Below are 16,573 nucleotides of genomic sequence, written 5' to 3'. Positions count from 1 at the left end.
AGACTTTTCTGCCCTGGCTGCCTTTGAACTACAATCCTCAAGTCTTAACCTCCTGAATAGCTTGGATTATAGGCGTGGGCCATTAGCCACCAGCACCAGGTAAAATAATCTTATCTCTACTAAATTAGCAAAAAAAAACAGAAGTGAAGCACTAGAGCACTAGCCTTGAGCACAAGAAGCCCAAGGATAGCACACAGACCCTGAGTTCAAACCCTTGGACCAACACACACACACACACACACACACACACAAAACTAGCAGTAGTTTGTAATTACTCACTTTGAATGGGAAGTAAAGTCAGAAATTCAAAAAGAAAGTTATCCACAAAATAATTTCATGTGTTTGTGTATATTATAGCTTTTATTCTTTTAAGACCAGTTAACATTAGAATGGAATAATCCGTATAAACAGAATATCCGTGTGTATGTGTGTGTGTGTGTACAAAAATATACCAGAACTTAGTTAGATTTTAAAAAATAGATTTAATTTTATCAATTTTTATATATTTTATAAATTCTATGTAAAATATACTTAACACTTGTAATCAAGAAATATATTGCATTCTTATGTAGCTGTTATTTTTTAAATTAGGTTTGCCTGTGAAGTTTCATGTTGGTTATTGATTATTAAATAACCCAAAGTACTAAAGAAGGAATTTTTAGCCGAGTACAGGTGGCTTATGCTTGTAAGATGGCTAGGATCTGAGGATTGTGGCTCAGAGCTAGCCCAGGCAGAAAAGCTTACAGGACTCTATCTCCAATTAACCAGGAAAAATAAAAATAAAACCTGGACCAGAGTTATGACTCAAGTGGCAGAGTAGCCATGAGGAAGGGGGGGGGGAGCCAAGCAAGAGCTTGAGGACATGAGTTTAAGTCCTTAAACCATTAGAAAAAAAGGGGAGGGGGATTTTAGAAATAAGATTCCTGCTTTAAACTCTTAAGTTTGTTGTAATTGTAGATATTTCAGCTTCCTCAGAAAAGTAACTCTTCTTCTTCAGGATGCAAAACTATGCAAAACAGAGTCTGATAAGTCTGAATTGGAGAACTCAGGCTTTGACAGGATGAGTGAAGAAGAGCTGCTAGCAGCTGTCTTAGAGATCAGTAAGAGAGAAGCTTCACCAACACCCAGTCATGAAGATGATGATAAACCAACTAACAGCCCTGACACTGGATTTGCAGAAGATGAAGTTCAAGAATTGCCTGAGAATCCAGACACTGTGGAAACTGAGAAGCCCAGAGCAGTATCAGAGCCAGGTAGGTTTCATGAAGAAAAACATCATATAGCCTAATGGTATCCCAGAGCCTTAAGGTGAAAAAAAATGGCTTCTGTTAGTGTTTTTGTCTCTTCCTGATTTATATCCTGCCTCTAGCTCTCTTAGTTCTTTTTTTTCAGAACTACAACATCCTAAAGTTAACAAAGGAACTATGTTAGTAAGTTCTTGATTTTCCATTTCAATCTCAGTACACTGAGATTTTCAAAGTAATCAACAATCAGTCTACAACTAAAGCAGCTTTGGGGAGAACAGACTTATTACTATATTTCCTGTTTCTTCAACCTCATCATTCTATTCAGCTTATTATTATATCTGAAACCTAAAGTGATTCCCTCTTCTGCTGCTGCTTTTTTGGTCGGTCATGGGGCTTGAACTCTGGGCCTGGGCACTGTCCCTCAGCTCTTCAGCTCAAGGCAAGCACTCTACCACTTGATCTACAGCCCCACTTCCGGTTTTCTGGTGGTTTATTGGAGATAGGAGTCTCACAGTCTCTCCTGCCCGGGCTGGCTTTGAACTGCGATCCTCAGATCTCAGCCTCCTGAGTAGCTAGGATTACAGGCGTGAGCCACCAGCGCCCGGCTGCTGCTACTTTTTTGAGACTGACCCTTTGTGTAGTCCAGGCTGGCCTTGATCCTCCTGCCTCTGTCTCCCAAGTACAAGGATTATAAGCATGCATCACAACACCTATTGCTATTCTGCTTTTTCCCTTTCATTTTCTTTAACATGCAGAAAAAGTGTATTGAGTTAAGATAAACATGGGAAGGGATGATTACAGTGAACCTACTCCTAGCCTTTATGCCCATATTACGCAGTTTCAATAATAGCCAGGCACTGGTAGACTCACTCTTGTAATCCTAGCTACTCAAGAGACTGAGATCTGAGGATCATGGTTCAAAGTTAGCCCAGGCAGGAAAGTTCGTGAGATTAGTTCAAGTTAACCACCAAAAAACCAGAAGTGGAGCTGTGACTCAAGTGGTAGGACACTAGCTTTGAGCACAAAAGCTCAGGGACAGCTGTCAGGCTGAGTTCAAGCCCCAGTATAAGAACAAATAACAATAATAATAATAGTTATCAGTATTTACCTGAAGTTACTTTACCCTAAGCTCCAGATTATTTAAAATGAATTCCAGATATTGTATCATTTCAGTAGTAAGAATTTCATTGTCTCTAAAAGGAAGAATTCTTTTTTAAAAAGCATGGCCTCAAGATTTGTTCCTTGTTACCAAGTGCTATTTCCAATTGTTTGTCTCCTTTTTCTTTTGTTTTTTGTTGGTCCTGGGGCATAAACTCAGGGCCTGGGTACACACTATCCCAGTGCGTACTCTTTTGCTCAAGGTTAGTGCTCTACCATTTTGAGCCACAGCTCTGCTTCCTGTTTTCAGATGGTTAATTGGAGCTAAGAGTCTCATAGTTTCCTGCCTGGGCTGCCTTTGAACCATGATCCTCAGGTCACAGCTTCCTGAGTACCTAGGATTACAGGCATGAGCCACCAGCACTTGGCTTTGTCTTCCTCCATCTTACAAAGATACCATATCCTTTGAAATACATGATAACAGAATTCATATGTATCACTCATCCTGTAGCTGTCTTTTAGTTTCTCCCATTGATGTTCTTGGGGCCTTTAACAACATCCTCATGAGTGTTACCTTGAACAGACTATTTTGTCAGTTCTTTATCTTAATACCTCATTTACAAAAGTCATAGCCTAGACAGATACTACTCAGAGCATGGCTCCAGACCACTAGCATTACTGGTAACTTGTTAGAAATGCTTTTGGGGGCTGGGAATGTGGTGGAGTGCTTGCCCAGCATGCATAAAGCCATGGGTTCCTCAGTACCACATAAACAGAAAAAGCTGGAAGTGGTGCTGTGGCTCAAGTAGTAGAGTGCTAGCCTTGAGCAAAAAGAAGCCCAGAGACAGTGCCCAGGCCCCAGGACTGAGGGGAAAAAAAACTTTTTGGCCTCATCCCAGACTTGCTATGTGCAGCCCAGCAGTTTGATTTGATAACAGATTTCTAGATTCTTCCAAATGATTCTGGTATATACTAAAACTTCAGAGACCCTTTGGTAACTACACTACCTTTGAAGTCTTCTATATGGGAAGGCGGGATCTGAACTGGAGTTGGAACTCAGGACTTTGGGAAGGCAGTCTATTTAAGCCACATTTCTAGCCCATGGAATCTTTATTTCATAACTCCTTCTGGAACCTCTCTTTGTTAGCTTAATCTCATATTCTTACTTTAACAATAAAACCTTCAATCCATTAACTTTTTTCTGTTTGTTTCATTAGCCTATATGCCATATTTTGGTATCTTTTTTGCCTCCTTCCTCCCTTTTCTGTCAGTAGCTGGGAAAGATTGCTTTTCAAGGTCAGCCCAGTCAAAAAGTTAGGGAGAGGGGCTAGGAAGGTGGTTGAGTGGTAGAGTGCTTGCCTTGCATACCTGAGGCCCTGTGTTTGATTTCTTAGCGCCACATAAGCAGAAAAAGCCGGAAGTGGCGCTGTGGCTCAAGCGGTAGGGCCCTAGCCTTGAGTTAAAGAGCTGAGGGACAGTGCCCAAGCCCAGAGTTTAGGCCCCACACCAAAAAAAAAAAAGGTAGGGAGACCCATCTCAGAGCTATTAATCAGAACATGTTGGTGCACATATGAAATTCCATATGGAACATTCTATAGGAGAATTGATAGGCCAATCCCAAGCAAAATAACAAGACTATATCCAAAAAATAATTAGAAAACTAAAAGGGCCTGGGGTGCCCGCTACTACAAAAATAAAAACATTTTACCATTCAACAAGCCACCTTTTCTGTGCTTGCACTAAACAACTGAAGATAGTTGTGGGAAAAAATGAAAATGCTGACTGGATTCTTCTGTTTCACAACTACAGTTTTTAAATGGGCACTGAACACTGCCAATTTTGTTAACACTTCCTGTTCTAAGTTGGCTTTCATTCCTACCACTCTGTGTTGAACATTAGAACTTTATAAACTTATTTTGCTAGTCTTCCATAGCACCTTTTGTGCTTTTTTTTGGTCCTCATTTACTTGTTTTAGTTTTCTTTCTTTTCTGAGCCTGAGTGTCTCAGGACACTGTCTCTAGGATCTTCTCGACTTAAGTTCTCTCTCCTAAATGAGCTCATATGGTACCGTAGCCTCGGATTCTTTTTTTTTTTTTTTTTTTGGTCGGTCATGGGGCTTGAACTCTGGGCCTGGGTGCTGTCCCTCAGCTCAAGGCGAGCGCTCTACCACTTGAGCTACAGCGCCACTTCCGGTTTTATGGTGGTTTATTAGAGATAAGAGTCTCACGGTCTCCTGCCCGGGCTGGCTTTGAACCACGATCCTCAGATCTCAGCCTCCTGAGTAGCTAGGATTACAGGCATGAGCTACCAGCGCCCGGCCCCCTTTTTTTTTTTTTTTTTTGTCAGTTGTGGGCCTTGAACTCAGATATTTCTGAAATACCAAATTGATACCTAGCCTCATACTGGTGGTTTAAGCCTGTAATCCTAGCTACTCAAGAGCTGAGATCTATGGATCACAGTTCAAAGCTAACCCAAGCAGACACACCTGAGAGAGACACTTTTCTCCAATTAACTGCCAAAAAGTTGGAAGTGGAAATGTGGCTCTATCTAAGATTAAAAGGCAAGCAATAGGGACGTGAGACTGTTGAAGGGGATGACCCTGACCGAGACTATTCATAAACTTCTTTGTTAAATGGTACCTCCTTTACTTCACTCCATCAATAAAACCAGTAAACTGTACCTCCAAAATATGTTCCAAATTCAACCACTTACATCTTTATGGCAATAACTCTCGCCTCTCATTATCTGGCCTGAATCATTACAACTGATCCTAAATAATGATTCTTCCACTCTTGCCCCTACAAACTTTATGAACAAAGCATCTAGAATAATACTTTTCTAGAGCAGAAATCACACTGTGTCATTCTTGCACTTAAAACTTAACTGTACCCAGGAGCTGGTGGCTCACACCTGTAATCCTAGCTACTCGGGAGGCTGAGATCTGAGGGTCAGTTTGAAGCCAATTTGGGTAGGAAAGTCTATGAGACTCTTAGCTCCACTAAACTACCAACAGAGCCAGAAGTGAAGCTGTGGCTAAAGTGAGCACTAGTCTTGAGCAAAAGAAGCTTGAGGGGCTGGGAAGGTGGCTCAGCAGTAGAGTGCTTGCCTTGCATGCATGAGGCCCTGGGTTCGATTCCTCAGCACCACATAAACAGAAAAGGCTGGCAGTGGCACTGTGGCTCAAGTGGTAGAGCACTAGCCTTGAGCTGAAGAGCTGAGGGACAGCGCCCGGTCCAGAGTTCAAGCCCCATGACCGACAAAAAAAAAGAAAAAGAAAAAAGAAGCTTGAAGACAGCACTCAGGCCGAATTCAAGCCCTAGGACTAGCACCAAAAAACAAAACAAAACAAAAAGCTGTGACTAAAAAAGTGATTTAAGATGTACTAAGGTCATTCCTAGAGCCTTTGTACTTGAGCTCCTTGAGCAAGGGCTACTTTAACTTAATTATCACTGGTTTCCCTGCTTAAAACAATTCCTGTCACATAGTAGATTTTCAGTAAATACTTGTAGACTAATAATTTGGCTATTTGATAAATTACCTGAGGAGTGGAAGGCTGGCTAAGGAAGGTTTCAGTCTCCAGACATCGCCAGAGGAAATACTGTTTACAAAGGCTCAGACTTGAAAAAGGCTGTGGTAAGCTAATAGACCTCAAAAAGTTTAGGATGATCTACATACTATAGCATGGTGCTGGTGAAATGGGGAAAGAAGAGCTGAGGATAGAGAGTTGGCCAGTGTCCAAGTTTCTAAGACCTAAAGCCATGTTTAGGGGTTTGGAATTTTATTTCAAAAGCATTAGGAGTTATGGGATATTTTAAGAAAACAAGTGCTTGCTGGGCACCAGTGATTCATGCCTATAATCCTAGCTGCTCAGGAGGTTGAGATCTGAGAATCTTATGTTGCTGCCTTTACCTGTATTTCTAGCTACTCGGGTGGCTGAGATCTGAGGACGGAGGTTCAAAGACAGCCCATGCAGTTAAGTTTGTGAGATTATCATCTCCAATTAACTACCAAAAAGCCAGAAGCGGAATTGTGGCTCAAGTGGTTAGAGCATTAGCCTTGAGCAAAAAGCTCAAGGATTGCACCCAAGCCCTCAGTTCAAACCCCAGGACCAACACACACAAAAAAGATGAATTATATAGCACAAAAAAGGTTTAGATGTTAGGATACTTTGAACAGTAGATGTCACTGTAGTTGAGAAAATTGGGATTATTAGAATTTTCCAAAATAATGCTATGTTCTGACTTCACAGAGCCTGCTAGTTTTACTGAGATAACGAAAGATTGTGATGAGAATAAAGAAAACAAAACTCCAGAAGGATCTCAGGGAGAGATTGATTGGTTCCAGCAGTATGATATGGAACATGAAAGAGAAGAACAAGAGCTCCAGCAGGCATTGGCTCAGAGCCTTCAAGAGCAAGTAAGAGACTCCTACTGCTACCTCCTCCATCTCTCTTTCTTGAGAAATAGGATCATCATTCTAATGTGTTGGCAATTACTATCAGACATTGTTCTAGATGATTTATCATACAGTAAGATTATTTCACTTTAAAAACAGTACATGAACTTGTTTGGGACTTTTTGATTTTGAAATGGCTACATTAGTAGATTTTTTAAAAATCCAAATGCAACAAAATGTTTCATGTTCCATACTGTAATTCATTGTGTACTAAAACAAAATGGGATATTAGAGATTCTTTTTTTTTTTTTTTTGGTCAGTCCTGGGGCTTGAACTCTGGGCCTGGGCGCTGTCCCTCAGTTCTTCAGTTCAAGGCTAGCACTCTACCACTTGAGCCACAGTGCCACTCCCAGTTTTCTGGTGGTTTACTGGAGAATCTTACAGACTTTCCTGCCTGGGCTGGCTTTGCATCACAATCCTCAGATGTCAGCCTCCTAAGAAGCTAGGATTACAGGTGTGAACCACTGGTGCCCAGCAAGAAAGAGATTGTTCTTAGTCTAACTGCTGCAGGCTATAGAAAGAGCCAATGTTATCTAAGTGTAGTGATGCTCTGTAATTACAGCATTTAGGAAGATCATGAATTACAGCCTAGACTACAGAGCCACTTCAGCCTGAGCCATATATTGAGGCCCTCTTCTCCAACAAACAAGCTGTAGAGTAATTGTCTATTGAGGTACTGAATTCAAACCCCAACACCACAAAAAGAAGGAATAGAAGGAGGGAGGGAGATAGGGAGGGAAGAAAGGCAAGGAGAGAGGGAGATTTGGAAACCTCAGAGGGAGGGATATACCACCATGATTTTATCAATATTTTAAGACAGTATATTTGTTTTAGTTGTTTCTCTCACGTTATAAATCTTTCTTTTCCTTAGTTCTATTTATACATAAAATTCTCAGGAATGTAATCTGAATCTTAACTTTCACATTTAGGTGATAGTAATATGAAGTAATCTATTCATTTTTTATTTCATTTTTTTATAGTGTGGTGTATCAAACCCATGGCCTCATACATACTAGACAAACTCTTCCACTGAGCTATCATTCTCAGCTCCTAGTTTTTACTCCTTTAGGCTAATTGGTTTGTACAGATGCATTATCTAACTTTTATAAGTGATATTTTCATGGTGTGTCTACTCCTTTGCAATCCAAGTCATGTTAGTGAAAACTTACTAGTGCTGGGGGTATAGTTCAATGGTAAAGTGCTAGCCTAGCGTGTGCAAAGCCCCAGGTTTGATTTTTTTTTTTTTAAGTGAATCAGATTAAGAATTGTAGTTAGTAGCTGGGCACCAGTGGCTCGTGCCTGTGATCCTAGCTACTCAGGAAGATAAGATCTGAGGATCATGGTTTGAAGCCAGCCTGAGCAGGAAAAATCCATGAGATTCTTAACTCCAATTAACCACCAAAAAGCCAAAAGTAGAGTTGTGACTCTAGTGTTACAGAGTGCTAGCCTTGAGCAAAAAAACTAAAGGACAGCGTCCAGGCCCAGAGTTCAAGCCCCATGGCCAACCCACCACCCCTCCAAAAAAAAAAAAAAAAGCATTCTTTTTAATATTAAAAAAAATTAAGGTCTAATTTCTTTTCTTTCTTTCTTTTTTGATCATCATAGGGCTTGAACTCTAAGCCTGGGCACTGTCCCTCAGTTCTTTAACTCAAAGCTAGCACTCTACCACTTAAGCCACAGTGCCACTTCCAGCCTTTTCTGTTTATGTGGTGCTGAGGAATGGAACCCAGGGCCTCATGCATGCAAGGCAGGTACTCTTCCGCTGAGCCACCTCCCCAGCCCAAGGTCTAATTTCCTTTTTTTTTTTTTTTTTTGAGGGAGTCCGGTTGTGGGGCCTGACCTCTGGGCCTGGTTGCTGTCCCTCAGCTCTTCAGCTCAAAGCTAGCTCGCTACCACTTGAGCCAGCTTTTTTTTTCCCCAAAGTCTAATTTCTTAGCAAGAATTCCTTATAGTACAATAAAGGAAAACTTCACTGCCACTTCATTTTCAAAGATGAAAGGCTTTTGCCTTATTTATTAGCTTACTTAAAGTTAGCCTATTTTTCCCAGATGTGAAGATAGGGTTGTAAGAAGGAATACTTAGTCTACATACATCATTTTTTTAATAACTAAAAAAGGAGGCTTTTATCTTATGATTTTAGAATAAATTATTCAGAAAGATAAATTTTTAAATAATTGATGATTATCTTTTAAGATGAAAAGGAAATTTTGTTATAGCCAAAATTGTCTACTTTCTTTTTATCATTAAAGTGGTCATTGAGTTTGAGACATTTTCAGAAGTTAGAAGTATTTTTAGGGCTGGGAAGGTGGCTCAGTGGTAGAGCACTTGCCTTGCATGCCTGAGTCCCTGGGTTCAATTCCTCAGCACCACATAAGCAAAAAGAAAAAAGCCGGAAGTGGTGCTGTGGCTCAAGTGGTACTAGCCTTGAGCTGAAGAGCTGAGGGACAGTGCCCAGGCCCCGAGTTCCAACCCCATGACCGGACCCAAAAAAAAAAGTATTTTTATTTTCTCTTGCCCTGATGCTGGGAAACATACCCAGAGCCTAGAATATGCTAGCCTAGTTTCCTACCACTGAACTATATATAATCCTTAGTCCTAACTGTACCATTTTTTCCTAAGAAAACCTCAGATAATTCGAAACAGTAACAGTCAAAGACATTCATTTGTTATTGCTACCAAACAACTACTATGTGTTTTATTTCACTAGCAAGAATAAAACTATAAATGTACAAACAAATATCTTCTGGATATATTGTTCATCTTGCTGTAACATAAAGGATCAGTATGTGCAAGATATAGGTGGCTACTCATCGTCTCAGAAAAGCAGTTGTACACTCCTCTGTTCCACTGTTCATTCAGTGGCATGTAGGTAGGAGTATTTCATTTAAGTCACAGAAATTAACAAATGCTATAAATCTGGGGGGAAAGTAGACAGCAATTGCTAATTGCCTACTGTGCATCCCATTTATATACATGTGAGAAGAAAGGAAGTTCATGCCACAAATCCTAGCTATTCAAGATGCCAAGATCTGAGAATCACAATTTGAAGAAAACCCAAGCAGCAAAGTCTATGAGATGCGTATCTCCAGTTGACCCACCAAAAGGCCAGTAGACCTGTGGCTCAAGTGATAATACACCAACTTTGAATGAAAAAGATCAGGGATATCACCCAGGCCCCAATTCATACATACATGGGGTGTGGACAGGAGAAAGAGGAGAAGAGAAATCATGTTACATTGAATTATATTTGGCTGGCAAAATAAATGTCACTAATAAGAGGAAAAAAGCATTTAAGCCTTTTTGTGTGTGTGCTGATACTGGGGCTTAAACTCAGGATCAGGGTGTGCTGTCCCTGAGCTGTTTTGCTCAAGGCCACTGCTCTACCACTTGAGGCACAGCTCCACTTCTGGCTTTTTGGTGGGTAACTGGGGCAAGAATCTTACAGAATTTCCTGCCTGGACTGGCTTTGAACCACAATCCTCAGATCTCAGCATTCTGAGTACCTGGGTTTACAAGTATGAGCCACTAGTGCCCCGCTGCATTTAAACCTTTTCAACCTCCAGGGAAATGTTTAAAAGGAAAAAATAAAGAACTTTTTCTCTTTATCCCTCAGAAGGTCATATTCCAAATATCCATATGCTAGTAATGTTTATAGAAAACATTATTAGCAAATATTTTCAGAGAAGCTAATTTTATACTCATTAAATATACTTAGTTTTTTTTTTTACCAAGACAACCAAAATGTTATTTATTTAATATACATCATAAAGACTTAAAGACTTAAAAAAGAGAAACATAACAAAAACAACCCAGCTCAAGATAACAGAGTCCTGTACAGAAGTCAGGGAAAAGGACAGATAATCTAAGGAAAAAACAGACAACACAGGAGAGGCTGGACAGCTCAGGTCAGGGCTCTTGGCCAGCAACTTGTTTTGAGTATGTTTCTTTCAGGTACTTCTTAAAAGCTGTGGGGTTTTCCCAGAGCTTGGCAGCTTGTGTTTTCAAAGGGCTTTCAATATTGGGCTTTCCTAGCAGGCTCTGGATAGAGAGCAAGATAGTCATGACATCATCCAAGGCAGACCACTTGTCTTTGCAGTTGTTTCCCTGGGTGTCCACATCGGGGTGGTAGAAGGTGTTTGGAACTTCATTGTGGGTGTGTTGTAAGAGTAGCCACTGGGGAACTCCAGGGAGAGCTTGTACCTCAGGTCTTTGTATACAGTGCCAGGTGCTCCAAGGATAGTCCCTACCCATTTGAAAAGGCTGCCTGATTCTGGGAAGGCACCAGACATTATGAGGGTCATCAGCTTCTGTTGCTGCTTGACCACAGGGCCCCAGGTGGTACCTCTGCTGGGCTTGACTCCTTTACTGGAGGCAGCCATCAATGGCGGTGGCTGGGTCACAGTTTGGGGCAGCCATTGGGGCAGAACTGGCAGGGAGACAAACTCCACACAGGACAGCTGCACTGATATCTCTTTAAACATCTAAACTTCAGTTCTTATCCCTTAGGAAGCTTGGGAACAGAAAGAAGATGATGACCTCAAAAGAGCTACAGAATTAAGTCTTCAAGGTATGAAGATCATTTTAATTACATTTTTTAAATGGAATTCTTTTCTTAAATAAAGATGAATTCTCCAGTGGAAATAGTAAAAGAAAAGTGTATTTTGAATTTGTGTGTTTGGTGTACTTTAAATGAAATGTAAGAGTTAAGGTTGAATTTCTGCTTTATGTTACGTTAATAAAAGGACATTTAACCAAGGAAATGAAAGAGCTCTACAATGAAAACTAAAAACCTTGAAGAAAGAAATTGAAGAAGACACCAGAAAATGTAAAGATCTTCTATGTTTATGGAATGGCAGAATTAATACTATGAAAATGGCCATAATGGGCTGGGAAACTGGCTCAGGGGTAGAGTGCTTGACTTGCATGCATGAGGCCCTGGGTTCGATTCCTTAGCACCACATAAGCAGAAAAGGCCAGAAGTGGCCATGTGGCTCAAGTGGTAGAGTGCTAGCCTTGAGCTGAAGAGCTGAGGGACAGCGCCCAGGCCCAGAGCTCAGGCCCCATGACTGGCAAAAAAAAAAAAAAGAAAAGAAAATGGCCATACTACCAAAAGCAATGTACAGCTTCATTGTAATACTCTTCAAATTCTTGATGTCATTTTTCATGGAAAAAGAAAAGGCAGTCCAGATTTTCATATGGAATTCTAAAAGATCGGAAGTAGAAAGAGCAATCCTTAGTAAAAAGAGCAACACTGCATGTATCACAATACCAGACTTCAAATTATACCACAGATCCATAGTTACAAGAACTGCTTAGAGATTAGAGGGGTGGCTCAAGTGTTAGCGTGCTTAACCAAGTAAGCTGGGTGAGGTCCTATTCAAAACTCAGTACACCAAAAGAAAGAAAAGAAAAACCAGCTTTGTACTGCCACAAAAACCAGCCTAGAGGGCTGGGAAGGTAGCTCAGTGGTAGAGCGCTTGCCTTGCATGCATGAGGCCCTGGGTTCAATTCCTTAGCACCACATAAGCAAAAAAGAAAAAAGCTGGAAATGGAGCTATGGCTCAAGTGGTAGAGCGCTAGCCTTGAGCTGAAGAGCTGAGGGACAGCACCCAGTCCCAGAGGTCAGGCCCCATGACTGGACGCCGTCCCCCCAAAAAAAACAGCCCAGGAATAAAGCCACACAGCTACAGGTGTCCCAGACAAAGGAGTCAAAAATGTGCACTTCAAAAAAGATAGCCTCTTGAACAAAGTGTGCGGCAAAACTGGCTGTCTATTTACAGCACACTGAAACCTAACTGTGTCTCTGTATAAAAATCAACTCCAAGTACATCAAAGAACTTGAAGTTAGGCCTGAAACATTAAGTTTACTACAGGAAAGCTCTGGAAATTATAAGTACAGGCAATTATCTTCTGAATAGGAATTTAGTTACCCAGAAAGTAAGAGCAAGAATCGGCAAATGAAATTACATCAAATTAAAAAGTTTCTGCACCAGTTCCTCAGGCCTGTTATACTAGCCTGTAATCAGGAAGCTGAGACCCAGAGGATCATAGTTTGAAACCAGCCCAGGCAGAAAAGTCAGCAAGACATGAAACTATTTCATTTCCAAGTAAGCTAGTTGTTGGCTATAGGTATGGTTCAAGCTATGAGCACCAGCTATGAGCAAAAAAGCCAAGAGAGGGTACAAGGCCCTAAGTTTAAACCCCAATTCTTGGCAAAGGGAAAAAAGTTTTCTTCACAGCAAAAGAAACAACTACCGAACCCAAGAGACACCCATTGAATGCAACGTGTACATATATAGAGAGAAACGTGTGTATGTGTGTGTGTGTGTGTGTGTGTAAATATATACAACATGACTTTTCCCTCAACCCCCCCCCAAATAGTCCTATCATGTTATATATACATTTGCATACACGCACAGGCCCCATGACCAAACCAAAAAAAAAGAAAAGGGAATATTTCTTTTTACAGATACCTGTATCTATAATGTTACTCCTCAGAGTGGGATAATAAGTGAATTAGAATCCTAATAATATTATGTGTAATATTTTCTTAGTATGATAAAATGTGCTCTTTTACCATCCGGTGTACTCTAAGAACCTTTACAAGATTTTGTCTTTCTGTTCTTCAGAGTTTAACAACTCCTTTCTGGATGCACTGGGCTCAGATGAAGACTCTGGCAATGAGGATGTTTTTGATATGGAGTACACCGAAGCAGAAGCAGAGGAACTGAAAAGAAATGCTGAGGTAGTGTTCACCCCTGAGTAAAAATTTCAGATTATCGGTGTTGCTTCTGCTCTTTAGAATCAGAGATTCCACTTTCAGTATCTACCACAGGTTCATTTTTGCCTTCCAGCAACCATCAAATGATCTTCATCTTATCTTTTTTATGTATATTGCTTTTTTAAGTTCTGAATTTTTTAGTAAGTTTTTTATTGTGAAAATACTGTACAAAGGGGTTACAATTACATGAGCAAGGTAATGAGTACATTTCTTATCAAGTATTGTTGCCTCCTCCTTTGTTTTTCCCATACCATCCCTTCCCTCCCATCTCCACAAGTACACTCTTCCCCTCACCCCCAGCCTAAATTGTAAAGTTTGTTTTTCAACATAGCGTATTGTAGATCTCATTGTTGCAATGGGTCAACCTGTATCTGTATTTAAATAATTTGAGAATATGGACCGCTTCATGAATTTATGTATATTGCGGCACAAGTTCTGAATTTTTAACAAAACATTTGCTTCACACTGCAGTTCTCTAGATCTCAGCCTCCTGAGTACTTAGGATTATAAATGTGGTCCACCAAGTACCCTGCTCAACTTCTCTTTTGATCTGTATTTCACAACAGGCGGGGCATGGTGGTACATGTCTGTTATTGCAGCTTCTCAGGAGGCAAAGGCTAGTCTGGTCAAAAACTTGAGACAATATCTGAAAAACAACAAAGTAAAAGGCCCTGAGTTCTATAGCCAGTACCACAAAAGAAGAGAAAAGAAAGAAAAAAAGATTGAGAACAAAACAAAAATAGGTCTTGTTCATCTTGTTCTTATCTACCACACACACAATTATATTTAGTTCTATCAAGTAAAGATAGTATCTATATTTAAATTCTGAAATTTGGACTAATTGTATCAACTAGAGCCCTTTTTTTTCCCCTTCTCTTCCCTTAAATAATTGCCTTTTTCAAAAAAAAATTTTAGCTACTAGGATCCCACCAGCCCATCACAACTATTGAAAGAGCATTTGCTCTTTCTTTAACCATCCCCACCCACAAATGCACTTAAAAATGTCATAAACTTTTTGTGCTGATTGTTAAAGACTAATTGTTATATTCTCTGCCAGTTCTGGGGCTTGAACTCAGGGCTTGGGCACTGTCTCTTATGTAGCAGTCCAGGAGCTTGAACTCAGGGCCTGGGCACTGTCTCTTAGCTTTTACTCTCAAAGCTGGCACTCTACCATTGAACCACAGCTGCACTTTTGTTTTTGTTTTTGTTTTTTTTTTTGATCGGTCTTGGGGCTTGAACTCTGGGCCTGGGCGCTGTCCCTCAGCTTTTCAGCTCAAGGCTAGCGCTCTACCACTTGAGCTACAGCTCCAGTGGTGGTTTATTGGAGATAGGAGTCTCACGGTCTCTTCCTGCCCGGGCTGGCTTTGAACCGCGATCCTCAGCTCTCAGCCTCCTGAGTAGCTAGGATTACAGGCGTGAACCACCAGCACCTGGCTGCACTTTTGTTTTTTGCTCCTTGTTAACTGAAGATAAGAGTCTTCTAGGGCTGGTTTTGAACCACAATCCTCAGATCTCAGTCTCTTGAGAAGCTAGGATTACAGGCATGAGCCACTGGCCTCCAGTCTTACTTTCTAACTAATATCAAACATTTGTTTAAGTGGTTTCCTTTATTTTTATTACTGGAAATTAAACCAAAGACTTCATAATTACTTGGTAAACACTACCACTTGAGCTACTTCCCAAGCCCTGTTTTTCTTTTTACTAATACTGGAACTCAAGGCTCATACTCACTTGGCTTGCTTGCTCAGGGGTGCTACCAATTGAGCTATGCTTCTAGCCTTGATTTTTTTTTTCTGGTTATTTTGGACATAGAGTCACAGACTTTTCTGACTTTGAACTCCAATCCTCTGGATCTCAGTCTTCTGAGTAACTGGGATTATAGGTATGGGCCATGTGCCTGGAATTTTTTTTTTCTTTTTGCTTATGTGGTGCTGAGGAATCGAACCCAGGGCCTCAGGCATGCAAGGCAAACGCTCTACCACTGAGCCACCTTCCCAGCCCCTGGAATTTTTTTTTTTAAGACAGTTTTTCTAGCCCAGATTGTCCTCTATCTCAAAATCCTCCTGCCTCAGCCTCCTGAGACCTGAATTACATGCAATCACCACCACCTCTAGCTTTAAATTTTTCATTGTAAAAAACAACACATTTAGAAATTGTGTCTAAACCAGGCGTTGGTGGCTTGCTTTTCAAGGCCAGCTAGGCAACAGTTAGTGAGACCTCATTTCAACTAATAAGCAGACATGGTAGAGTACATCTGTCATCTAGCTATGTGGCATATGTAAATGGAAAGGAAGAAAGTATTTAATCCTGTAATCCCTTTAGCAATGCACGTCTCTTTTGTTCTATTGTCTATTACCTAAGGATGAATATAACTGTTTTCATTAGTTATGTACATTCATACCAGTTTGGAAAACAAGTAAACATGTTGAGTGATCTGCATAACTTTTTGTTTTTAACAATATTGGGATAGGTCCCATGGTTTCCCTTATTTGTAATAACTAGTATATGTCTAAGACAAGCAGAAAAGGTCAGATACGTTGATGTTAGGTGAAATGAACCCCAAGATAAGTATTCAGATGTTTTTTCTTTCTTGCGATTGTTTCTAACATATTTATAAGATGATTTCGTTGTTGCTTTGTATGTCCCTCCCCCACGGTATAACCCCTGCTTTCATTGTATTTAATGTTAGTATAATTTGTGGAGGGGAAGGGCAAAAACAAGCCATTTAAATAGGGATACTGATGGACCCGTTGCAACAATGAGATGTACAAGTCATTATGTTGAAAAACTAACTTTACAACCTTGGCCTGGGGGTGGGGGCAGGGATGAGAAGGGGAAACAAAAGAGGAGGCAGCAATGCTTGATAAGAAATGTACTCATTACCTTGCCCTTGTAATTGTTACCCCTTTGTATGGTATTTTCACAATAAAAAAAAAAAGTACGGGGGAGAGGGGCAGGGAAGGTGGCTCAATGGTACAGTGCTTCCCTTGCA

At 40.6% G+C, this 16,573-nt stretch overlaps 1 protein-coding gene and 1 pseudogene across 4 annotated transcripts in view; one reads left to right on the top strand and one right to left on the bottom strand.

Moving 5' to 3' along the window:
* Usp37 (ubiquitin specific peptidase 37) overlaps window positions 1-16,573 on the top strand; it is a 75,536-nt gene that overhangs the window by 51,541 nt on the left and 7,422 nt on the right. For all 4 annotated transcript variants that reach the window (XM_013011726.1, XM_013011708.1, XM_013011717.1 and 1 more), the window contains 4 exons: window positions 998-1,253; window positions 6,595-6,761; window positions 11,307-11,367; window positions 13,430-13,545. In XM_013011726.1, the coding sequence (XP_012867180.1) occupies window positions 998-1,253; window positions 6,595-6,761; window positions 11,307-11,367; window positions 13,430-13,545 (600 nt within the window). The remainder of the gene's footprint in view (window positions 1-997; window positions 1,254-6,594; window positions 6,762-11,306; window positions 11,368-13,429; window positions 13,546-16,573) is intronic.
* Window positions 10,707-11,216, bottom strand: LOC105982201 (annotated as a pseudogene).

Source organism: Dipodomys ordii, unplaced genomic scaffold, assembly GCF_000151885.1.
Source record: "Dipodomys ordii isolate 6190 unplaced genomic scaffold, Dord_2.0 Scaffold1, whole genome shotgun sequence".
Lineage (NCBI taxonomy): Eukaryota > Metazoa > Chordata > Mammalia > Rodentia > Heteromyidae > Dipodomys > Dipodomys ordii.
Note: the sequence above shows the minus strand (reverse complement) of the source record. Positions and strands in the feature narration are given on the sequence as shown.